The sequence below is a fragment of the Lethenteron reissneri genome, chromosome 54, assembly GCF_015708825.2.
Source record: "Lethenteron reissneri isolate LAM-NWPU_2019-01 chromosome 54, ASM1570882v1, whole genome shotgun sequence".
NCBI lineage: Eukaryota > Metazoa > Chordata > Hyperoartia > Petromyzontiformes > Petromyzontidae > Lethenteron > Lethenteron reissneri.
This window is the reverse complement of record NC_083832.1, coordinates 9753883-9780950: the sequence shown is the minus strand read 5'-3', so window position 1 is coordinate 9780950 and position 27068 is coordinate 9753883. Positions and strand designations below refer to the sequence as shown.

At 49.5% G+C, this 27068-nt stretch overlaps 1 protein-coding gene across 1 annotated transcript in view; it reads right to left on the bottom strand.

Annotated features, from left to right (window-relative positions):
- Positions 1 to 432: 432 nt before the first annotated feature.
- Positions 433 to 27068, bottom strand: part of LOC133356394 (leucine-rich repeat neuronal protein 1-like) — a 117194-nt gene continuing 90558 nt past the window's right edge. The window contains exon 3 of the mRNA XM_061573901.1: positions 433 to 7633. Within this exon, the coding sequence (XP_061429885.1) occupies positions 4991 to 7291 (2301 nt within the window). The 5' untranslated portion in view covers positions 7292 to 7633 and the 3' untranslated portion in view covers positions 433 to 4990. The remainder of the gene's footprint in view (positions 7634 to 27068) is intronic.

Below are 27068 nucleotides of genomic sequence, written 5' to 3'. Positions count from 1 at the left end.
TCACGAGAGTGCGAATCATAAGGACTGCACTGCATTTGTGCGCGTTTGGACAGAGCAGTTGCTGACTGTGTGAATGTGTAATGTGTGTGCGTGCTATATGGATGAATGTGCATGTGTCTTTATGTGTGCTGACTGAATGTCTGTGGGCAGCGCTACGAAATTGGTGACCCAATTTATAATTTACTTTCGAAAGTCCTTCGTGTTGAGTTTACTCGTGACCAAAGTTCGATTCTTACTTAGTGACGAATATCTCAACTGGTCCAGGGCCGCCGCCTATGTCGACTCAGCCTTCAGCACCTGGTGCAGTCTATAAACATCAGCAGCTGTGGAGACAAAGGCGGCCAGGCACGCGTGGTTTAGGCCACCCACTCCCTTATTTGCCGTGCTGGCTTTCATGGGTGTTACTCGCTTACAACCCAAATTTGTCTGGGAGCCATATTCCGTCACCGGAAGAGCCATATATGGCTCGCGAGCCATAGGTTCCCGACCGCTGGCTTACAGCAATCGCCACCAACAGTCGGTTCACGTCTCTACAGGATGCATTCGTCTTCTTGCCGCATGTTAAACGGTCACAAATGAACCTAATGACGGAACCCCGGGGCCCCATAAGTCCCCGGCTCTCACATAAACTGCCTTGCAACGTAATTTTATGTCTGTTGAAGGCGAACGATACGACAATCGATTCCTCTGGACGAGCTCTACACAATGCGCTAATTACGTTTTGTTGATGACTACGGCAATTTTGGCAACGACGGTTGCTTGGTGAAGAACGAGAAGATTGATTGCTGGTGGGTCGCGGTGGGACGGAGTCGCCAAAAAAGAAATACATTAATTACGATTTTGACTTCCGTTTATTCGTGACACCGGGGTCCCTCCATAAGGTCACAATTGTCGAGCAGGGATGTGCCACTCCCGACTCCCAGTCGAGATCGAGAGTGGGCTCTGTATCGCGTTTTCCTGTTGCTGCTGCGAGTACCGGTCTGGTGGCAGGTGTCATCTCGGCATCACCCACTTGGGTGTATGAAACCATTGCATCTACCCAGTGTCGGATTAAGGTTTTGTAGGCCCCTGGGCTACAGGTACTGTGAGACCCCCAGTAATATTTTCAAAAGGAAAACAAAGTTATGAAAAAAATCTAATGTAATTTTTACAAGGCTAACAACAAATACAATTCAGCACTCCAGCTGGCAGAAGCCTCTGGGCTGCAGCTCCTAAAGTCCATGCCTTAATCCGGCCCTGCTTAAACCCAGTGGCGTAGTAACTACAGTATTAGCTCATGAGGTGCGGCAATTGATCAGGTGGGGACCCCAATATTTGATTCGTCTCGCACGGTCGCATCTCGGCTATTATATATCGCGGATCATCTTGCCTGATCACAACATCGTTACGCTCACGGTCTCGAACAATTAACGCCGTAGGGGCTGCTCCATCTTTGCAAGATGCAACCACATCAGCTCCGTAGTACTTCTTTGCAATATCACATTCCTGCTCTAATTCAATTAAAATTAAACGCGGAACGTTCATGAAAGCATTTCCATGACATACATTTAAACCGAGTTTTAAATAAGCGCGTTGTTCTTTTGCACTGTTGTTGAAAACATCTCATGGTGGTTGTCAAGGGGGGTCCAACTCGTATCTTTGGCCACCACGGGGTGGGCAAGACACCCCCCATGCCTGCCCCACGCTCGTTACTCCACTGCATCCACCTTCATGGTGTGCACGTCGAATGAATTCGCCAGCTGCACGTGCATGTATGCATGCATGTACGGTATGTTTGTTGAACGTTGTACGTAGCCGACCATGCCATTCGGAGGTGCCACCTGCAACAAGAGCGAAACCCGAAGATGGAACTCCGCTGATTGGCACAACTTCGAGCCGGAGAAACATCGTTGACGTTTAGCCAACATCGCATCGGAGTAGTCGCCACGCGTGTCGTTTGAGATCTCATTTTATTTCGGCGATTTGAAAACACCACTGTTTTTTATAGTTTAGTTTAAACCGCTGAATTTTCATTTCATGAAAAAGGTGAGACGTATTCTGGTGCAGAGCCTGCAATTGTTTTGCTCTTTTTTAGTTTTTTTTCTTTGCTGCGACTCAACATTTTGCCTTCACTGTCAGGGCCCGATCAACCCAGAAGTGAATAAGGCCCAAGGCCCCCTCGCATATCGTAGCCGCTCCTTGAGACATGTGGGACACGTTTAACAATCGTCGGGGGCGCGCAGCGCGGAACGAGTTTGGATCGGGAAGGAGTACGTTGGCAAACGCAGAAAGACGTGGCACAGCGTGGTGGTGGGTCCCGAGGACTGTCCCCACTAGCGGTTATTGAGTAGATCACAGATACGATCCGAACAGCCCAACCTCCACTTTATCACAGACGAGAGGAGTTTGACTTCACGATACTGATACTCAACTTACACAGCTACGGGCCACTGACTCACTAACTCGGCCGGCTGTGAGTGCCTTTACCGTGTACTCAAAAGTCCCCTAATCAGCACGTTGACTCAGATATATGATCAACCTTGTCGTATATGTTGTGGGTGTCTCTTAGACACATTTAAACAACATTGCCAGTGTCCAGACGCCCATGAAAGCCAACAGTGGATGCACACTTTGCATGCACCCAAGCGATGGCATTGATTTTGAGGCCAGAACGAGCTGAAGACACTCGGTGAACTCAAAACCAGTCGATAGCGTCGTCTCGTTTAAACACAGTATCTGCTCGTGGCAAATATTGATCGAGAAGGACCAACGATAGCATTTTGTGTTGCTGCGTTTACACAAACTCCAACTGAGACAACCACTCACTGCCTATCAATGTTTCGTCTTGACGATCAGGCCTCTACGACGACTTTAGAGCCACCTGCCCTCGTGGGCAGTGTAATGCTTGCGCAGGGCAGGCTGCGTATAAGCATCATTCACACGGCTGCTGGTTGGGTGCCGTGGTGGCGAGATGTTAACTACCTTGCTTGGTACACAGGAGGTCGTGGGTTCAATCGCGAACCCTTTTTTTTGTATATTTGAAGTTTGCGTGTTATCCCCATGGTCACGTGAATGTTCCTCCAATGTTTCCCTCCACATTTAGAAACATGCATTTAGAGTATTTGGCTGCTATAGATTTCCACACCATGAGCCGCTTCGTTGAGCTATCAATCGTGGTCAGGTCACTTCTGAAAAAGAGCTGTATAGCTCACTCGGGCCTTACCTGGTAAAATAAAAAGAAATGTTTATAGATTGAATTTGCTTTACGGATTTCTCCTGCGTTTTTCTTAAGCAGTTAGATTAGGAATTTTTTTTTTTGCTAAAGATTTTTTTTTTCATTTATTTCTCGTAAGTGCACGCAAAAATACCCGACAATCAAATTCCAACCTCCATCCCTGCTAAAGCGTGGTCTGAGCATGCCTCATTTGTGTAAATAACCTTCAAGAATTGTCTGCACTTACACTTGACATGAGCGAATACTGAAATAATTGGACATTTCACAATTTGTGGCAAGGTTGAGTGTGTGTGTGTGGAGTGGCACACGGGGAGCGGTAGTGTAGTGGTTCGCGACCTGAGTTAGATTCCTTCTCACGGCCAATGTCGGGTTACGATTATCTGAACCGGTCTTGGGCGTCGCCTAAGTCGACTCAGCCTTAAAATTAATATATGGTACGTTGTCAAAATATCAGCATTTGGGAATACAAAGATGGCATGGTGGTCGCCCACCCCTTCGTGTGCCTTGTTGGCCTAAATAGAGGTTTGCTAACAGCACTTGTCCTACGGAGGGACTGATCCCAGCTGAGGTGATGTGGAATGTCCACCACTCCTCGTGCTTGCTGATTAGGATGAGTGCCACCCCATTGCTGGTTTGAACAGGGAGACATTGACTCTTTTCGACACAACGTTACACGACTAAACGCAATGGGATCCCCTTAAACGAGAAACTGTACTGTTGGCTTTCGAAATATATATATAGACTGCAAATAGAATGTCATATCTTGTCGTAAGCACACATTAGCCACGAGACGGCACGGAAGTAATCCAAACACGCGTAGGCTACCCAGATTAACAGTGCTATAAAACACCACCGAGAAGATGAGCCATTTTTAGAATATGATAAACACATTGGTGGTGACATTTAAATAAACGAGGATTTGCAAACGATACAACGATTGGAACCGTTTAGGCATTTAGAAATGAACACGTATGGAGCTTGAAAGCAGAAAACACAGTTATCGTTACGTTGAGCAGCTATAAACATCGGACAAGATCGTGTTCATGTTTTAGTTATTCCCATTGATGCCGTTCGGTTGTGTTTCCCGAAAATCTTCGAACGCAACGCGTAAAGTGAACGCTCACTCGTACGATCGGGGTGGTCGGATGTACAACTTTGGGCGAATTTCAAAAAGGACGTTCCGTTGAAGATATTTTTTTTACAATTTTTTTCTCATCTATAAAAAAAAAGCTCGCGCGAAAATCCATAGACTGGCCAGACACGTTGTGTCGCAACACCAACTGTTTTGTTTCGTAAATTATCGAGTGAAAATTTCGCTTATTTTCCCTCCCTCCACGCACTTTTTGTTTTTAATTCCCACAAATTGCGACGGACAAAAAAAGTCCCCCTCTGTGAGTAGCCAAGCGCCGCTTGTCCACCAGGGTGCACTTCTTATTCTTCTTCTTCTGCTTCTTCCGGTCGTTCTAGCCTCCTTGCGTCGTTGTAAGCGTGTGAGCCCAAAAAAATCGTCCTTTTTTGTCATTTTAGAAAAATAAATGTCGCTTCAGTTCTCACGGCAAAACGGCCTCGGGCGCTCGGAACGCATACCGCTCGAATGTGCTTAAACTTACACGGCGTTCTCAAAGTAAAACAAAAAAGTATAAAATGAAGTGAAATAGCAATAAATAACAAAGAAACAAGATGTAAGTAAATCACCAACTGAGCAAACAAACTTTCATTGTAAGATAACTGACAGACGGGCTTATTGACAAGGCCATGCCTGTAGCGCAGTTCGCTTCAGTGTGGCTGGAGAGCATTGTAACTCTTGCTGGTATCTACCGGAAAAAACCCACCACCACCACCGCAGCTTCCACCACCACCACCACCGCTTCTCCCGGGGACCGGCCACCCCTCCGCGCCGCCCTCCTCCTCCCACAACGGCGGCGGCGGCTGTAGCTCCTGCAGCGAGGAGCAGCTTCCCGCGGAGAGCTTTCTCAGCGGGCGCTCGCAGTAGCGCTGGCATCGCCGACGCTGGTGCCACCGCGGCCGCTGCTGCTGCTGCTGCTGCTGGTGATGGCTCGGCAGGTGGCAGCGCTGGCGACGGCCTCGCAGCGCCGAGCAGGCGAGCAGCGCCAGCAGCGCGGCGAGGCCGAGCGCCGATCCCAGCGCCACCGCCAGCGCCGCCGCGCCCGTCCCCCGTCCGACGGCGTCGCCTCCGCCGTAGCCCTCCTCTCCCGTCGGCGCGCCGGGCCGCTCGGCGCGCGTCGTCACGTTGACGCAGGAGCGCTCGGCTCGGCCGGAGCCGCGCGGGGCCGCCGACACGGCCAGGCACACCTCGTACTCGGTGCGCGGCTGCAGGCGCGTCAGGTTGTACTCGTGCACGCTCACGGGCACGCGCGCCGTGAAGGCGACGCGCGGGCTGTCGATGCGCACCGTCGCCGACGTCCAGCGGAGGTCCGGGGCGCGGCCGCCTGGGCGCAGCCGCCACGAGACGAGGACGGAGCGCGCCGCCACGTTCATCACGTCGAGTGACAGCAGGCGGCCCGGCACGTGTGGCACGGAGCCATTGACCCGCACGGTCACGGCCCGGGAGTCGAGGCCCTCCGAGTTGCGCGCCACGCAGGTGTACAGCCCCGTGTCCTCGTAGCGCACGTCGACGATCTCCAGCGTGCCCTCCTCGCTCAGCCGGTACTTGTCGGACGCGCCGCCCGGCGCCACGCCATCGCCCGACGGCGTCACCCAGTGGATGTCGGCGGGCGGCTCGGCGACGGCGCGGCACACGAAGGTGAGCGTCGCCCCCGGGTTGGCGATCGCCGTGGACGGGAAGGCCCCGTGCGCGATGGCCGGCAGGCAGCCGTCGGCAACGTCGGAGGAGGGCACCGAGCGCACGGGGCTGCCCTCGTGCTCGGCCGGCGAGACGCAGCGCGTGGACTGCGGCTCCATGAAGCGCACGCGCGTCGCGTTGCCCGTCATCCAGCGCACGATGCAGTCGCAGCGGATGGGGTTGCCGTGCAGGTTGATCTCGCGCAGGTTAGGCAGCGCGTCGACCGTGCGCCGGTGCAGCGCGCTCAGGTCGTTGTTGTTGAGCATGAGCGTCTCGAGGCGCGGGATCGCGCGCACCGAGTCGGGGTGCACGAACGACAGCCGCGGGTTGTTGGTCACCTCCAGCTTGGTGAGCTGGGGCAGGTCGTCGAGTGCGTGCCGGTCGATGGCCACCAGCTCCATCATGTTGTTGACGCCCAGCTCCTTGAGCTGCAGCATGCTGCGGAAGTCGCCCTCGCGGATCACCGCGATGGGGTTCTTGTTGAGGTCGAGGAACTTGAGGCTGGGCACCTTGCGCAGAGCGAGGCGCGGCACGGCGGCGAGCTTGTTGTCGTAGAACGAGAGGCTCTCCAGGTTGTCGAGTCCCATGAGCGCGTTCTCGGGAACGGCGCGGAGCCCCATGCCCGCGAGCACGAGGCTCCGCAGTTTGGAGAGCGGCATGAAGTTCATGTCCTCCACCTGCCGCACCGGGTTGGCGCCCACCATGAGGATCTCCAGGTTGGGCGTGAACTCGAACCAGCGGCTGTCGATGGCCCGCAGCCGATTGGAGTTGAGGTGCAGGCGGATGAGGCTCCGGAGGCCGAGGAAGGCGCCCGGGTGGATGCTCTCGATCTGGTTGTGGTTCACGTAGAGCTCCTGCAGCCCGCCGAGGTCGCGGAGCTCGCCCTCGGCCAGCTCGCCGATGACGTTCTCCTCGAGGTGCAGGATCACCAGCTGGCCGAGGCCGGCGAACGAGGAGCTCCCGGCGTGCGTCAGGTTGTTTTGCGAGAGGTCGAGCTCGGTGAGGTTGCCCAGGGCGGCCAGCTCGGCGCCCATCTCGGCGATGCCGTTGCTCTGCAGCAGCAGCACCTGCGCGCCCTCCGACAGGTTCCGCGGCACCTCGCGGAGCCGCAGGTCGTTGCAGTCGACGGTGGCCGCCTCCTGGTAGAGGGAGTTGGGCGTGAACCAGGGCCGCACCTCGCACATGCACCGCGACGGGCACTGCGAGGTGGCCGGCGTGGCCGCTCCCAGCAGGGCCACCAGCGCCAGGCTCACGGCGCACCAAGGTTTCACCATCGTCTCCTTTTTTGTTTTGTTTTATCGATTCGCCCGCCTGATGCAAGGTATGTATCCGTACGCGGTGCGGCGCGTGACGTGTGTATGCCCGCGCACTTTTGTCTTGCGTTGTTGTCGTTGTTGTTGTTGGGTTTATTTTTCCCGTCCTCGGTCGTTTGTTGAGTTTCAATTCTTCACCCAGTACTGCCTTGTGCCGAGGAGCGGTCAAGGCGGAGGGCTCAGCTTGGCTTCGTTTCGATTCGTGTCGCAAAATCCAGCACCGTTTTTCGGTCGCAGCAATATTAAGTTTTGCCGTCGGCGCACAATCTTGAGCGTTAAAGATTCTCTAATTTCCTGTAAAAACTAAAAAAAGGGTGGGGGGGGGGGCGAGACAGATCACACGAGCAAGAGAGAGAGAAAGAGAGAGAAAGAGACATTAGGAAAGCCATTTCGTATTACCCGTGGCCCTTTCGCACATTCTGTCCATCACGGTAACCTGTCAAAAATAATATGGTTAGGATCAGTCTTTGGGGGGAAGGGACAAAAGGGGCTTGTTTTACTGCTCACGGGGGTGGGGGGTATGGGGGGGTCGGAAATGGATGACTCTTGTGCCGCTTTGTTCTGCTTGTCCCGAGGCGGACGCTGAATTGAAATAGTATCCGCTGGCCATCATAAGTCAACCCTAAGTGTCTTCGCCTTTCCATTCCTCATTTTTTTTGCGTCGTGTTTTCGGGGGGGCCTCTGCGAAAGCACCTCTTCAATCAGTGATCGGACGCATTAGTGGGCGCCGTTGACTTCTGCCGATTCGAAAGCGGTGATTGAAGCTGCGGAGCCGTCGGTGTCTGGCGTACGCAAACAAAAAAGAGCACGGGGTGCTGATCATCTCTGTCGGTGTGGGCCTGAGCCGATGGTGGATATTCCACAGTCCTATGGCGGTGGTGAGTTCATCCATAATGCAAGCCACAGCAGCCTCTCCAGGTGCTGTTCACACACGAATTGCGTGAACGTAGGATAACATATTTTTTAATGTACGTTTAGATATTTCTGCGGACTTCTATGGTGCATTTTCCACTGAAAGATTGCATTAGCCTCCCACATACACTGAAATGCTTTAAAAGACAGAGAACCACCGTATAGCATTAACAGAGTGCTGGGGAAAGTGCTGTTGGCAAGCACCAATGAATGCCGGCACGGCACACGAGGGGATGGGTGGTCAGCACTAAGCCCGGCCACCTTTTTCTCCCCAGTGGTGATGTTTATACACAACACCAGGTACTCATTTGAGGCTGAGTCGACCTAGGGGAGGCCCAGGACCGGTTCAGATAATCGTCACTGGTGTTGGCCGTGAGCGGGAATTGAACCCGAGTAGCCAGCTTTGTCGGGCAGCGTAGCGCTAACCCCTACACTACCGCTCCCCATTGTACGTGCACACACATGCACACACATGCACACACATGCACACACATGCACACACATGCACACACATGCACACACATATTCTCATATACATAGCAAGGGTGATGGACGTAAAAAGGACTGCTTAAACAGACATCGAGCTTACGTCTTTTTTCATGTAATGGTCTCAAAAGGAACCGTAATATTAAGTCTGAGTGACAACTCTACAATTTTTTTCTTCATATTCTGTTCCAAAACACTTTGGACTCCACCTTCACATTCACACCGACACGCAATGCCGTGCACACGCTGCGTGTCTCAAGATATAATGTACATCATTTTTTCGCCACTAAAGGCCTTCGGCCCCCAAAGTGCATCAGTCTCGTCTGTGATGTATGGGAAAGCCCGCGTATAAAACAACGCTGCGCTGTGAGATGTGGGCCCTGTCTGTCCGCCACCCCGCTGCATTTATGTAGAGCGTGGACCTTTCTTCTCCTCGACGTTACATCTCTTTTACACAAACAAAAAAAACATTTCCAATAAGGCATCTAATTTATTTGGCGAATTTTTTTCTCTCTCTCTCTCTCGCCCGCGGCTCTGCGCGCGGAAGCAGCTGTGGTCGAACCCCCCGCCGCCCCGAGAAAATCGACGGTGCCAAATGGAATGCGAATTCGTCAATTGCCCCCCCCCCCTATTAAAGTGCATTCCTTCCGTAATTACTGCGTTTTGTTCGTGATTTGGGTCGCACGATGTGTCACGGCCGCGAGTCGCTCTCGCCTCGGCGCTGGCGAGCACACCGCCCGCGCGCGCGCGCGCACTCCGGACTTGCGCTCTGTCTCTCGGGCAGAGTGAAGTCTGATAAATATTCACGAGCCGCACAGTGTCGGCTTTTTCAATGGGTATAGCCGAGGTCCGCTGTTGTATTTTGCACGCGCAACAGCGGCGGCGGCGACAGAGATCCTCGCGTAACGTCACGTCGATTGCCGTGCACAGTCGTCGTCTGCAGGTTCACGACTCGGTTATTGTCGCGCGATGGATGAGTCCCGAAAGCCGAGCGACGACGCTTTGCGTTGGCGCTGACGCAACGAGCACAGCTCGCAGAAGCTCGAAGCGGCGTCCCCGTCAACAGCAACGACCGAGAAGACAACTGAGGCACGGTTGCGAGCTGCCAATTCCGGTGGGGTGGTTGACGCGGCCCATCATCCCTCCGGGGGTTGAAAATATAGGTACCGCTTTGTGGGGAAGTTTCTTTTCTCCCCTTCACCACCACCTGCTCAGAGACTGAGAGAGAGGAGCAGTTGAGCACCACCTCAATGCTACGTTCGAGGGGGAAATTAAGTGAAACTAAATTGAAAGGGAGAGAAATTATTGAATAAGTGACGTTTTGAGCATTGGCCCTTCATCCGATTCGAAAGATGCAGGAGGGCCAGTGCTCACAATGTCGCTTAAAGTATGAAGGTATTGCGCTTTTGCTCTTCGGGCTAACTCGCGTGCGTGCATTAGAGCGTCACGAGTCATCGCGTCCGCGCTTGCATCCACACGCAGCTACTCGCTGCATCTTAATAACGCTCGCACTCGGCGATACGCATCTGCGTACTCACGGGCACACGCTCACACTTGTCAGTGCATAATGAGTTCATTGTGACATGCGGTCATATGCAAATATAGGCAAGGTTAGGTCAGTCTGTGTGTACTTTAGTGCAATCAATAAAAACATGCACTGCAAAGTTTATTGCCTGTTAAAAAATATATGGTGTGACCTTTTGGGTCAACATCTGACCCCTACAAGGAGTGTCTGAGACCTTCGCCGGTGACAGCGTGCCCGTACAAGCGATAATGCCGTTTTATTTGCCCAGGAAAGCACATGCCGAGTCTCAAGACGTATTCTCAAGGATTCCTGCAATGGGACGTTTGGCCATTCCCATATTGACGGATGCTTTGCACGCGGCTGGAAAACGGAGTAACCCAGAGAAAGCCCGCTGCTCTGCTGCCCACTCTTGGGCCATCTTGTGAAATTCAGAGCCTACGCCATCCGGCATTGCCAAGCGGTTTCCCGCCTCATGCGCTAAGCCGCATTTCAGGGCGATTCGCTCGCGAGGAGATTTGCGATTGCCGTCAACGTGACTATCGGCTTGCACTGCACGAAGACCGCGGTACGTCGCGTTAGAGTGGCGACACGAGGCTAAAGCAAATTGAAAAGTAGCTGTGTGGCCCAAGCAGCTAAAGGGGCCCGCGGATTTATGCTGGGAAAAAATAAATATATACGTGTGTGCATCAATTACCATCTCAAATTCAAATCGTAACTAACACAACGAACCAATGAACATCAACCGGCGGATGAATCTCTCTCGACTCTATCTTGTCCCTTCTATCATCTCACTCCAACTAATTCTGCGTCTACATTTCCCTTATCTCACTGCATCTCTCCACCTCTTGCCTCTATATCTTTTTTGTCATCTCACGAGGAGTTTATAAATTCAAAGGGCGGGGGGGGGGTTTGGGGGGCAGCATAGATATATTAAATATATGTAAATAAATAAAAGTGTGTGTGTGTATATATATAGATTTTTCATATGTCATGTTTGCTTAGGGCACAAAATCGTTCAGGACCACTACCGCCAGCAACATTAAGCATTCATACACGTGTATCCGTTCGTATTCCACACACCCATATGTATATATTGTTATTAATTACCATTAGGTTGCTTCATTTTCCCGAGCGAATCGTCGCTTGCCTTGCTCGAGCCGTGTCGGATGCATAATGCAATGAACAAGATGTATACTTCATAAGCCACGTGATTTATTCATTCCGCCGGAGTGCTGCGGTCGGCGTGACGTCACGGCACGTCGGGAATCGTGACCGTGCACAGCGAGACGTCAAAGCGCAACCACAGAAAAAAAACAAATCCGAGGCTTACTAAATAAAACAGAATGTGTTCGGATAAATAACTTAGCATTTCATCCTGTGTGAGCGGTACTACTTGAAATGCATATCAGGGTTTATTTATGCATTGTTATGCTTTTAATATTCGGGAAAGCCTCGTTGAATCTCAAGACACCCTTTTTTCAGGAGGGTCCTGCCAAGTCTGTCGCGGATGATGGGAGGCGATGTTGCTACGTTTAATCCCAAATGAACGTTGTTGTTTTTGCAGGAAATGTTGCGGCAGGATGCGCTCCGTGCAGCTGCCGAAACAGATTACGGTTTGATCTGCTAATGTGTTTGTGCCATTCCTCTCCTCGCCTCTGATTATCACTTTTGACCACGTACGGTGCGAAAGAAGTTCAACGTACATGCAGATTAGATAGATGATTAAGTTTTAAAAAAATTATCTCTGGGATGAAACCGAAGAATTTGGAAGAACCCCATGCAGAACAGGGAGCGAACACACAAACTCCACGAAGAAAGGCACACGGGTCAGGAATTTGAACTCAGGTCCTTATTGCAGAGGCACAAATATTACCGCTTTTTCACGCCCCCCCCCAGACCCCATTGTTGTTACGATCATTATTAGGAGCGCATTATTAGCGCGGCACATTATTGCACGCAAGCGCAATCTTATAATGAAGTCGTTTATTATCACCCTGAATAAGCCTCCATCTTGACAGTTCTTCAAAGCTAAGCAGGGGTGAGCCTGGTCAGTGCAGTACTTGGATAGGAGACTGCCTGCCAACACCAGGTGTTGTCGGCTTGTGTTGCGACGTGGCCAGCAAACGGAAAGTTCATAAATGTATTCTGGAATCTAAGGCAGCACAGCACACCACTACCACCACCATCATCATCAGCCATGGTCAATCTACTGTTGGATGAAAGGCCTCTCCAAGCTACTGCCATCTCACCTGGTATACTGTACAGTATACAGTACATGGAAACAAATAGTCGATACATCATCGAACACCTCAGATAAAAGTGAAGCCTTCGTCAATGAACAATAAATCAGCATGAAGTTTAAAAACAGGGTCTTTGTTTGAGTTATTTAGTTGTGGTGTATAGCATATAGCAGTTTACAAGCATATGTTCAGAACGACCATGCGATTAATCAAATTGCCCCGTCAACTCTGAGAAAGAATAGTTTTAAACTTAAACGAAATGCAGCGATACGATACACAGGACGAATGTCGTGGTACAACAGGACGAGTTCCAGAGGCAGTATTTATCATTTTGATGTAACCCATGAATTCCGAGGCACGTCTAAGATTGTGTGAATTTATATGCAGAAATAAACACCCAAATAGGCTCCGCGAACACAAACGTACATCGCAGTTGCGATGTGACTTTGTGGGAATATCGACTATGTGCAGTCCAAGTACGGCACAATGTGGTGGTGATGGTACTGTAAGATCATCCCCTCCCCCCCCAAAAAAAATCAACACTTTGTCAAATAACACTGTGGACTGAAAAGGAAATCTATATATATAATAGGTCGCATTTTGGGCAATAGGCAGTTTTCATAGCACGTGCAGATGTAGGATAGATCATTGAAGTTGATCAAATAAGTTTGTAGTAGAATCAAAAATTGTTGATCTCAAAACAAGTGTGGGCTAGGAGTATGCTCAGAAGTCAGAGGAATTAGCCAGCACTCCTGTGTTCCTGCGTTAAAATCTGGGTTTCTGCGTAAAAATTGCGTGTTTCAATTGGTTTGGCTCAATTTCATATTTTTTTGCAAAGGTAAGAACATCGGTTTGACTGCCATGCAACATTTTTTTCTGCCTGTAGTAGGGAGTGTGTGGGGAAAATACACCTATTGCATCTATACAGACATAAAGAGGTAATTTAACACATTCCTGCAGAGGGAGCTGGTAGGAACGTTGGGTTGCTCGGTCAATGGCCAGGATCAACGGTGGCGTGGTGTATTCCGCAAATATGGCCGACTGTGAGGGCGGGCACAAGCCGGCGTGAGTAGGTTAAACGTTAAGTTTTATAAGGGCACCACGGGGTGACCAGCCCCTCCCCACCCAGCCCCACCCCTCCCACCCCCCACCCAGCCCCACCCTCCCCACCCAGCCCCTCCCCACCCTCCCCACCCAGCCCCTCCCCACCCTCCCCTCCCCACCCAGCCCCACCCTTCCTGAAGAAGGGCATTGTGGTCCTTTTTTTCTTAAATCGCCATCAAAATAGATTCGATGAAATGTGACCGGCTGACAGCAGCAGTGATAGACAAGTGTCGACTGGCTTCATCATAATTAGGACTCATACACACCACGTAGTCACACATTCGCAAGGGCTGTGGTGCTTTTAACACATTTACGTGAGTTGTTTGACACTCGGGCTTTTCCAGCCCGCACTATTATTCTCTTATGATGGGATTCTCTCATCATTTAGAGATGACATATCTGCTTCCACTGGCCATTTTCTACAATGAAGTTGCACTCTTCTGCGAACATTCACACGGGATATATATTTCCCTGACATAATGGTGGTCGCAGAATTGGAGTCAAATTGGGTAAAAGACAACAAAGCATATGAACCAAAACAAAGAGATGCGCTGTGCATCTCCCGTACACAGCCATGAGCCTGCGGTGTCAATTCCACATTCATAGAGAACGGCTGAGTCGATGTAGAGCGCAACTGATGTTGACTATCCACAGCTTGGTAATCAGTTTATTCACCATGCAGTGCAATTATTCAACTCATTTCAATTTTACCAGCTAAGGCCCACGGGGCTATACATCTCTTTGTCAAAAGCCGCCTGGCCACAAATCATAGCTCAACGAATCGGCTTATTACGTGGAAATGTATAGCAGCCAAATATTCGAAAGGCGTGTTTCTAAATGGGGAGGGAAAAACGCGACCACGGGGATAAAACGCAAACTCCGAATACAACAGCAGGCATCAGGGTCGGGATTGAACGCACAACCTCATGTACACCAGGCGAAGTAGTTAACATCTCGCCACCACGGCGCCCAGTGAGTACTGAATATCTGAGTCACCCGCCGATTACACATTTGAACTCATGTCTTTCCACTCTCACAGCAGGGACACTTCAGCTGATTACGCAACGCCCCTTCACCATTAATTCACACGGCCACACACGGCCACGCCGACAGGCCCAGTTTGCAGCGTGCAGCAATCAGTGGCAAGCGCGAGAGCAGTGTTAGACTTTCGTAAAGTCGCGCTGAATACAAATAAAAACATTTAGCATGAAAACCTTACGATGAGAAATTATGGCAGCCAGCTGCGGCTGCACTCATCACGAATGAGTTTTATTTTTTTTCTGCGTGTGCTATCAAAAATCTATTTTGTGTTTGTAATTTAATTCCACTGCCATCAGAGTGTATTACGCGATAACTATTTTTGCTTGTTTTCTTCGACCGAAAATATATTTGGAGCGTAAAATAGGGTAGGGGTTCTTTATTTATTCATATAGTCTTTGCACGCATTTCTTTTTACTCAAAAAACAATCAAGAACGGGCTGAACGGTTTGAAGGATTGCAAATAAATAACATTCACCAACAAAAAACACAACCAGTGTCGCCTGTGCAGCATCGGTTTTCACATCACAGAATCCAATTTTTTTTTCATTTCTAAAAATGAACCTAACCAAACAGCACTGCTCACAAACCGCACAGCACACGTTCAGGCATATTTAAATAATATAGTATCACTCCCAATTTGTTCCGCACCTTCAAAAAGAATCCCATTATGCAGTTGTCATTTTGGCACAAACTTAAATATTTTTGTTTTGCCTTTCAACAGTCAGATGTCTCTTTGTGAAAGTCATAGGACTCTAGTTACAGGTCTGCACTGAAATAGCTCCTGGAACAATTAGACTCTGCTCCTCTCCATTCTGTTAAGTATTTAGTCCATGGGCCCACACTAAATATTGCACCGGTGAGTACCACCTGAGATGACAATATCTGAGTTATAGCAAAAAAATTAAATCATCGATAAAAGTGAATTTTATGCAAACACCCTATTTTAATCAGTAGGCTATTCTATTTTCCATAGGCAAAAGCTGCTACCACAAAATATTTGCCACCTCCAGTGGTACCGCATTCCACCTCTGGCCCATAATAATTCATGAACATAGGCGCTATGATTCAGAGACATAGCATGCAGCAGTTTCACAGTGGGGGGCGATGTTGCTACATGTAATCCTGATTGAGTAATTCCTTTACTTGCCAAATCTGGACCATGACACTGGCACACAATGGCGTAATTGTTTTAAATGATTGTCAGGGGATCTTTAAAATATATTGTGAAGCAGATGGCGCGAAGTATTTTACGTTTACTACCACAACAATAATCAGGGTGGCCTGCCGGATTAGAACTGTGAACTTCTCCAACAGTTGGCGAACGCGCTCCCAGTTGACCGTGTCGTGGTTGGCACTGTGTGTGCCACTGGCATACATCAGTGTTCTTCATTGCAAGGCCCGCGGGCCGCTGGCAATCCTTGGTAGCCTTTAGTGCGGCCCCTTATGTGCGGACTTCGACAATACATTAATTTGAAACCACCCCTCATCATCGTGCTGGCAAACCCAATAGCTTCAAATGTGTGGCTGTCCTCACACTGATGTATTATTGGAGAAAGTTGCCCCCCATGAAAATGAGTAAACACTGGCATACATTATTCAATGGAGTGCATTTTGAAATATTTAATGACTGGGCCCAAGGCCATACACTGGAGTAATCTAAATATTAATTTAAAGCTTTCGTGACTGCAGGGATTCATATTCTTGGTTCTTTCGGTAAAGTCACGTAGAAGGGAAATAATAAAATAATAATAAAAAAATCAAATTCTCACGACGTTTCGATTGCAACACAAGCAATCATCATTAGGTGTGAAAACCACAGCAAGAAACGTCGTGAGAATGTCATGGTTTTCATTTAATTATTTAATTATTTCCATTCTACGTGACTTTACCGAAAGAACCAAGACTATGGAGTAATCCACATTGACTGAAGGTCATATTAATCCAGGATTTAAGCAGGACTGTTCTGTCCTCATCTACCCCCACTTTTAACATTTAAACGAGTGAGTTTTACAATACTAAACGATTGCATATTGTGTCCCAGGGATCAAACTACCACGTACAAAACATGTGACAGCCCTCAACCGCTTGAGGACAAGCCATGGGAAGATGCGTTCCACTTGCTCCACAAGTGGAACGCGATGAGCAGCCCACATCGTGACTGTGACCACCCACCCGAGTCAGACGATCGCCCCACATACTGAACTCCTGCCCCGAGAGATCCATTCCCGGTGGCATCGCGACCGCTCACTCTGCCTCACCTGAAGCCGATTTTATGGATCGCTAGCCTCGACATCAAACTACAACTGCTTACCCAGCCATATGGAGAAGAATATTGTGCTCAATTAAATCATAATTCAGAGGCCTTGTCCGTCCGCAAGGCTGTCAGTCATGGGAACTGTTTGGCCACACCTCATCACTCTGGTCTGTGCGGGTGATGAAGAGGTGGGTTTTGAACGGGTCTGATGTCAACGACCACTGATGTTAGCCGTCGCTGGGAATCGAACTCAGGTCACCGAACTCGTAGCACCGTGCGCTAACCGCCGCACTGACAGTGCGCTAACCGCTTCACCGCCACTCTCCGTTACGTGTATAGAGCTGCAGATATTTGAATAATGCATATATACACGTTTAGTGTATATATGCAGTATTCAATGATGACAACCAAAAGCATATGCAACTTCCATATGCATTATTTCCTTCTTTTTCTTTCATGCCATCATCCAGTGGCCAGGCTCAAACCGTTCCAACTTCCTACACAAGCCGATGCATCCTCCACAAAGGGGTCAAACCCCCTTGGTGTGTTTTTTAAAATCTCCCTTGAGGCCTCGAGGCATGGCCTTGGCAAAGTTCTCCGTCCCTTTACCCTGACTTGCAGACTCCGCGACGGGGGGGGGGGGGGGGTACCACAACATCTCAACCGCCCAAGGTGCAACAGCGGCCGTATTCCGGCGAAGTACGACAACTTGCGCGCGGCAGTTGCGCTCGTTCCGCCAATTATTCGCGGTGCCACCGGTTGTCGGATACCCGGGCACCGGGGGGATCTCGTTGCCACTGTTAATTATGGCGCGAGAGACACGCGGAGGGGACGTGCGTGGGGACGGCTGCCGTCAACGGATTGAAATGCGTCGCTGGGAGAGCGGAGGAAGATTGGCGGCACAAATCGAAGACGCAAAGCGGCGGTCGGTGGTGCAATTGATGTAACAGTTGACTCGTAATTGGCAACCGTGATAGGATAAACTGTGCCCCTTTGTACGAGTGAAAAAAAACATGAACGGAAATGATTGAAGATCGTCTGAGTTGGCCTTAAAGCTGTTTTACACTCGGGCAATTTATGGCGAAAGCTCGGGTTTCTTTGCACGTCGAGAATGCTTTCATCATCACGGGACCAATTCTATCACTGTGGGTGATGGGAGTGGCAAAATTGAACGCGGGGAAAATTTCTAAAAAAAAAGAACACCGGGGGCAGATTTCAGGCAGTCGTAGTCGGCAATTGCCACCATCGACGCATTTACTTGGATCGGCGACAGAAGCCGAGAATGTGGCAATGCCATAGAGTGGACAAGTTCCGTCCAGTCAATGAAAAAATAGTTTGTTGACAAGTGTGTTTCATGAGCAGTGAATGATCTGCAAAGAACACAACCATTCTGGCGACAATTCCACAAAGTCACCTATCCAACATGTTGACGTGTCCAGTATTTGACCTGACCGCCCGGTAAAACGTGCCACATTGGGCATACGTTGGCATGCGGTTGGCCCCACGTTGGTCCAACGTTGGCCCAATGTTTCATGTTTGCTGCACGAGTAGCCTTGGTTCCGTGTGTATATTCTCCCATCGGGCGCTTAGTTCAAAGGCAGTGTTTTTCTTTCCTTTTCTTCGAACGAAGCATCGGTTGTTTTGCACTCAACACATCACTACCGAAGACAGCAAGGAGCTCCAAAAAAAGTATTATTTTTTTCTCCCTTTGATCTTTCAATTCCCATTAAAGCAAAAAAAAAATTGTTGAGAAGTTAATTAAAACTGAAGGTCGTTTAAGAAAGGGGGGTGGAAAAATGTTGGGTGGTGCATGAGGCGGGTAAATGAGTGTAGCCACAGGCAGCTGGCGAGACAAGCACCCCGAGGACAGAGGAACGATGGGGGGGAGGCATGAGTAGTGCGAGCGTAGTTATCTCTTCTCGGTGTTTACGGAGCCCACGAGAGTAGTGCCAAAGGTGGCAGTGGAAACTAATGAGCTGCTGCTGTAATTAGAAAGGAGGAAGCCGCTGAGTGTAGTCACCTTTGCAAGGTTGCGGCGATGATGTCGATGCTAATGATGATAGCGATGTTGATGCAAGTTAGCGACGGCGACGATGATGATGGAGACGATGTTGCTTACTTATGATGATAATTGCGTTTATGGGTGAACACGAGAGTTACAAGTGGATGCTGATACAGTATGTAGAAGCGACCTGGCCACAAATGATAGCTCAATAAAGTGGCTTATCGTGTAGAAATGTTCTTCAGCCAAATAATTTAAATCGCATGTTTCTAAATGTGGAGGGAAAACCCGGAGAACCTGGAGAAAAATCCATGCGACCACGGGGAGAACACGTAAACTCTAAATATATACAGCATGTGTCAGGGTCTGGATCGATCCCACGAACTTCTGCATAGTAGGCGAGGCAGTCTTAAACAGGTGCTTGCTAACAAAATTTGCTTCAAATGTCTGTTAAAGATAGTTAATGACGATGCTGTTGGTGATTGCGAAAGTGCTGATGAAGAAACATGGGCGATGAGGATAATAACATTATGAATGATGACACCAATAGACATGTTAAATTATGTATATATCTTTGAAAACGTTATGCATAGCATTAACAACAAAATTAAGTATTTCATTAATGTTCATTTTAAGGGAGTTCGTATATTTTATTCGAGAGCTATAACAAAACTTTATTGCCCCACTGACTTTGGCAAACCGTGCATCAAAGCAATCTATTATGTCTACACGGAAGGGAACATTTTAACAGTTTTAATATACTCCAAATTGAAATGAGTAACTCAGCAGCGCATATCCATGTGCAGTGGGTTCACTTGAGAGACACACTAAGGCAGTAGGCAACACGTTTATTCTACGCCCACAACGGGGTAACTACATAACCAGTAACCACAACGGGATAACTACATAACCACAATGCGGTAACTATATAAACAGGTCAGGTGAGTCGGTACACTGCCTGACCCACGATGCCGAGCACGAAGACCAGAGACAGAGAGAGGAGAAGATGTACCACGGCGGGTTCCATTCCAGCAGACATCCCCGATGGGACCCCGGGACCTCCCTTTATTGCCCCCCAGCGTGGCCTGACTCCTCCCTCAGCCACGCTCCCTTCTAGAACTTACCAGAAGATTTTGGGCCATACACCACGTGTCCCTTCTGTAACATTTGGCCCACATCCTTACCCTGTCCCATCACGTGCCCTTGCCAGCCAACCGGGCTGCTATGTCCTCGGATGCCCCCTATCTGCCAGTCACCAGAACCATGCCCCCTAGGGACGCTTTTCCATGACATATCGTACCCTGCTGGTAGAGAGGGCCACTACACTCCCAGTTCCCCTATCAGTAACTGGCGCTAGGCGCCGTAGTGACCCATTGTATGTCACTACACATTTTTGCACATCATAAATGTACAATGAACAAGGCAGAGCATGAGTCTGAAGAGGTATCCGTGGATACATCTTGTGAAATAATTTTAAAACAGCAATGTGTGACAATTGCAGCGACGTGACGTGAAGGAAAATGACAAGTTCATGTTGGATGTGTGTGTGTGTGTGGTCTGGCCTTCTTCGCGGTCGACTCGGCCTCAATTAATACATGGTGCGGTGTGGAACATCGCCAGGTGGGAGACAAAGGCGGCTTGACGTGGTGCTGGCCACCCAACCCCTTGTGTGCCGTGTCAGCCTTTATAGGTGCTCACTAACAGCACTTTCCCCAACAGTCTGTTTGGGCTACATGGGGGATCTTTGTTTGTGTGTAGGGCTCTTAGGGGGGTTGATGCTGGAAGCAGAAACACTGAGCCAGCAACCTCAGATCACCTGGGTTCAAGCCCTGGGGCAGGATTTCTTTATGGGAAACTGATGCCCCTGTGGCTGAGAACTGAACCAGCACTTATAATATCCTTGGTTTAAGCCCTGCAGGAGACAGGTGAAAAATGAAGGGTCATATTTCAGCTTTCAATTCTTCCCCCCTCCCCGCGCCGTGCAGTGAATTTGAGCGATCTTGGCACAGTTGTCAAAAATTGTGTGCTTGCAATTAATTGAGCTGTGCTCAGCAATATGCGATGTAAACATGCAGGGGGTGCAAGACGGATAATTAGCCAGCCCAAAGGATAGTCCTGGGTGCAAGCAAGTCGGAAGTGACACACGGCCCAGGGACACAACGAGCGGTCTCCTGTCAGCTGAGAAGACGACCAGGGGACACCCATAGCAGAGACAGGGTTGTACATCAGGGCACACGTGGGAGTTGCGGTCTGATTATGGGCACAGTGCAGGACCATATTCAGTGGCATCAATTGCGGGGGAGAATTAATACAGCCGTGGATTGAGAATGGATAGTGATGATGATGATGATCATGCTTTTGAAGCTCTTTTAAGGTGTCTATCAATTCGCACATACTTCGGGATGTAGTTTTCACATTTTTGAATTACGATTCAATGGGATAGTTTCGTCTCTTTATCCCGTTCATAGGGTCTTGATTGCATATTCTGTATCGCCCGTCTCATTTGTTCTGCCTCGTTCATTCCATTAGCCTAAAGGTAACATTTGCATCTGGTTTGCATAATTCATTGATCATTGAGTGCACAATCCATGCATATATCACGAGAATGAGCATGGTTGCAAGCCTAATGACGTTGATGATGAGAACTGAGATAGTGACGAATATTGCGGACGAGAATATCATGAATGAGATCACGGTGGAGCGATGACTTGCTTTGAAGATCGGTCGTACATTTAACTGTTTTGGCGAATTTCAGTTCGTAATAAATGTGTTCGGTTTATTAATGCAATGCTAATGGTAATGAATGGTGCTTGCATTCGCCACTCTCTCAGTCTAATAAATTATCGATTTGGCGGCTCTGTAGAGGTTTGTGTTAGCATTATGACTGATGCCTTTCTGTGACGGGCAACCTCAGCCTAACGTCTACGCCCAGAGAAAAAACAAGTCCCATTGCTCCAGCGTGTAGAGTCGACAGCTTTCATTAATATGTTAACAAATGCATCGCAGCCCCAAGGAATCCCTCTTCATTGGGCGCAATGAGGCCGCTTAATAAACGTCCCTTAAAACGCGGAAACAAAAAAAGGTAGTGCGCGTGCTTCGATTGCCAGACCGCAACGGATATTGTTGGCGTGCGCGCGCGAACTCTGGCTGATGCACGTCTGGCAGTGTTTCGCGACAATTCCATGCCAGGCTCTGCCACGTGTATATGCACGTTAAACTTATTTTGCACCGTATGTTGCCAACCGTGCCAATCGCAGGCGCGAAGGAAGGCCAACAAATTAAACAAAAAAAAACAAGTTTAAAAGGAACACATTTTCAATCTAGATTTAAAAGTGCATAGCCTCCAGTGGAAGGGAGAGCGTTCCAGACGGCCGCAGAAGCGCATCTGAAAGTGTGCGATGCAGAGACCACTGTCTTTCTTTCAAAATGTGTACTGTGCGTCCAACATCCCGAGTTCGATTCCTGGCCATGAGATGCTCTACATTTCGATTTAAAGCTTTCGTGACTGCAAGGATTAATCTTCTTGGTTTTTTACCGAAAGAACCAAAGAACCAAGAAGATGCTCTACAGTTACAAATGTCAGCTGAATAGCTATCGACCTCGGGACCCACGCAAGTATATATGCATATAAACGCATTGACCAGGGTTCAATGCTCAGCCATGATGAGAGAAATCTGAACCACTCCTGCGTATTTTCACTAATCCACACTGACCAGTGTGGGGAAGTATGGTCTTCACGTTGCAACAAGATGGCAAAGGGCTCTTCTTGATTTATTATTTGATGATAGATTTTCACTTATATTTGTGGATTATGCTTGCCTACCCAGAAAAGCCTCACGACTCTTTTTCCTAGCAGGGGTCCTGCCAAGTTTTCCCAGAAGGAACCAATGCTCACTTTATACATTTCAGATGGCAATCTACGATGTCGCTCTTTAAAGTTCGTAAATATTGACCGTGATGCCGGCACACTACGCGGCCTACTCCTGCAAATGACATCACGGGATCTGGATTGTATGCACGTAATGTATATTGAACTTCTTTCGCACCATACCTAGCCAACCATGCTGATTGGAGGTGCAGATTAACCAGGGCGGCCGCTGGATTTGAAGCGTAAACCTTTGCAATCACCGCGAGGCCACGTCACTGCTAGGCCACGTCACCGCCCCTTCACCACACATGCACTCCTCCCATACTCCCGTATACAAAGACAAAGATCCCCCATATAGCCTTGTCATACTGTGGGGGCAAGTGCTGTTAGCGACCACCTCTGAAGGCCGGCACGGCACACGAGGGGGTCGGTGGCCAGCACCACGCCCGGCCGCCTTTGTCTCCCTAATGGCGATATTTACACACGGTACCAGATACTTATTTGAGGCTGAGTCGACCTAGGCGAGGCCCAGGACCGGTTCAGATAATCGTCACCGGTGTTGACCGTGAGCGGGAATCGAACCCGTGTAGCCAGGTTCGTAGCGCAGCGCACTAACCGTTACACTACCGCTCCCCACATGAATACATATGAATATATAGATACATATACATAATGTATAATCCGGCTGGTTGATTTGTGGTTGCTTTGCAATGGGTAGAGCAGAGCTTTAAATCCCAGTCAGGCGTTGACTCAGACTTTTCATCGGTCGGGATCTAACTAAAATAGAGGGTGGGATGACACAGCCTCGCCATTGAAACATGGAATATTAATCGCCTGCTCAAAGCTGTGAACTGGCGATGCTCACTGCCGCCCGATTATTTGATTTGAAAACCTGTTTTTTTAAAACGCACGTGCAGCCTACACAGGCAGCGTATTGAGTCTAAACATCAATGACTGCTGCGGGAGAACATTTTCTCAGGTTTCGGGGCCAAATTTGTAGACACTGCCCGTGTCGTCAGCAGGAGGAGTGTTTTCACATCAAACATAGCTCAGGGCTCGTGTTCTCTAGGGCTTGAGGGGGCGGCTGACAGCTCTCACCCCACATCTCTCACCCCACATATCTCAACACTCCCACCCGATTTCTCAGCCTGAGCCACTACCCTGAGATTGCACCATATTTTTCCAGCCATCTCAGTTCACGATGTCTAAATGATCAATCATCAATTATGTGGATTAAAGCTCTCCTATCCGCTGTTCTCTCCGGGGCCGGAATAGCAGTTCGCCGCCTACCAATTTGTAAGGTCTTTGGTTCAAACCCCGGTCAGGCGGTACATTCACCCCATCGTCTCTGCGACGTCAATACAATTGGCGGTGGCCGTTCAGTGGGAGTCAACAGCGGTTACCACAAAGAGAAGCCAGCTTCCGCCATGCGAATGTGGAATTCCCACCGCTGACTCAGGGCCACCGCCACAGAGGAGCACTGTCATCCCGTTGCACGCTTAAACAAGCTTCGGTCGCATTACCATTCCTGCCGTTCACAAAAAAATATGCCCTCTGGGTGTGCGAGCGGAGTACCCACTGAGTGCTTTCTGTCACATCAGGCGATGTGAAGATTGGAAATTAATTGTCAGCTGGGAGGCCACGCGAAGCGACCCTATGTGCCGCTGCGCGAGAGGGCTGGTCACGCGGCAGGGAAGTGAGCGGGCGTGGTTAGATCTTCAGGTCTTCCGCTGCCGACTGGAGTGGTGAGCACACCCCCCCCCCCCCCGGTCTGGCCACTGCGATGACTCACCCTCGACTGTGGCCGGCTTGCCAAAGGTTGGCCCACGACCCCCTCCGAACCCACCCCCACCCACTCCATCCCTCCCCGCCTAGCAAAAAAAAAATTCAATAATGGGAAAAGCAGCCTGGCAAAGCGTTTCGATGCCGTATATAGCATGCTGTACATGCGACAAGTCGGACTGACGCTCACCCGCGGAATATGGAATTGTCACCGATGGCTGAGCGAGGGCTGCCAACGGCGGCGACCGTTGCGTACGTTCAGGCCGACGACAATAATAATGATTTCGATTTAAAGCGTTCGTGACTGCAGGGATTCATCTTCTTGGTTCTTTCGGTAAAGGCACGTAGAAGGGAAGTAATAAAATAATAATAAAAAATAAAACATAATAAAAACATAATAAAACATAAAAATATTATGTTTTATTTTTACTATTTTATTACTTCCCTTCTACGTGACTTTACCGAAAGAACCAAGAAGAATAATAATGATGAAAATACATTTTTATAAAACGCCGGCGATCAACGGAAGTGACCACCGCTCCGTTGAAGTGCTCGTCACTCCGGCTTTAGCCGCGCACGAGAGCACCTCGGGAGAGGCATCTTCCGTGCGACAGATGATGCTCCCCGTCAGAAAATTCCCACGGACACTCCTCTCCCCGTGTTTCCGAAGCAACAGCGCTGAGGCGGTGAGCCGTGCAAAACTCTCCGGCAGTGCGGGGCGCAGATCGCATTTGCGACAAAGCTCTCGCTTTGTCGCCCATTGCCGGCGACAGAGACATCGGCGCGGTTTTTTTTCCGCTTCAAAACCGCACAAAAGGCGACGCCGCTCGCTCGCGCACGTGAATCGGACCCCTTATCTCCATCTAGATTTACATGAACTCGCCCGATATCCCTCGGCACCTGAGGATACGTGCATGCAACGTTGAATAATAAGGGGTTGTGGAATCAGTCATTCTCCCCTTTTCCCATTATTCCATCTAACCCCCCCCCAACCCCCTTTTTCTTGGTCTCCTCTCCCGATCAGTAGCTCAGAGAGAACAGCGCTGGGCACAGCTAATTCGCCACTTAAATTCTTCCCCACATGTCCGCGCGTCGCGGTGGCGCGCGGCACGCGTGAAATCAACGTCTGGCTGAAATGGCAGCCTTGGTTAATCTTGCAGGGAGCCAGCACAAGAATACTAATGTGACCTCCGGCGAACGCAGCCTGCTTACACGGCAGGCTGGGGTGCTCTCGCATGTCTCGCCAACGGGATGTTTGAAACGAAGCAACAACAACAACAACAAAGATGAAGAAGAGGGGTCGCAGTCGCTGTGCGTGCGTGCGAGCGCGCGTGGTGTCCTCACGCAGCGTTGGTGGTCAGCACTCTGTGCCGTTGACCCTTCGACCCGGGTGTGCGATTCCCGCTCACGGCCAACGCCGGTGAGGATTATCTGAACCGGTCCTGGGCCTCCCCCTGGATCGGCTAGGCCTCAAGCGAGCACCTGGTGGCGGTGGGTAAACATCGCCACTGGGGAGACAAATGCGGCCGGGCGTGGTGCTGGCCAACCGCTCCCTCGTGTGCCGTTTCGGCCTTCATAGGTGATCGCTAACAGCACTTGCCCCAACGGTCTGTTAAGTCTATCCGAGGGATGTTTTTTTTATTTGTACGTAAATACACGCGTGCAGCGTGCATCTAAATACTGCAGCGTGCGTGCTAATTAAATCAATATAAATACAACACATTTATTTAATCAACCGGCTTATGATTACTCAAGTAACAAGTCTCTCGCTGTGCGTCGTGTGTGTGTTTGTGGACGTGCGCGTATGTGTTTGCTTGTATAGGGAGTGGTAATGCATTGCATGACCCAATGTGGGGGTCTTCAAGTCCCGGTGTTATTTCCTCGGTGATGTGCATCGACACCAAGTGGCGGCTCGTGACACTTCCACTAAGTGGGGCTGTTGTGAGTGAGCTCTGAAAATATGGTGTTCTAATTAAGAAAAACCTCCTCATGTCATTGGCCTTCCCGTGAAAGTGATTTAACTGTGTTATCTACCAACGGTAGGAATTTATAAACAAATACGAAACAAAACAACAACGCACTCAAATGCTGTCCCCATGACCCTCAAGTCCACACTACACAACCACTTTGACACTGCCAGAAGCCCGTGAGCTGCTATATTTGCACAGTGCCACCTCGCGTCGTGACATCGTCTCTTATTAAAGCCACGGGCGCCTTTTCACCGCCCTGAATATGTCTCAAACGGCGTGGCTACAATGCTAGAATTGAAGAGAAATCTCTCACTGGGACGCCTTGCCAGCCGCCCCGAGGCACAAATCAGCCTGTGGTGTTGCAGCGGTTTCGAATGTGAACAACTTCAAATGTTATCTTCATTAGGCAATTCGCATTGAAAGAATCATTATATTTTACTTTAATAAACGCAGAAAAACAATTTATAGGAAAGTATTTTCGTTTGGTGGGACGGCGTCCCAATGCCCCTAGTGGACGAACCGTGCTTGACAGACACTCTTACGGGTGTATTGGA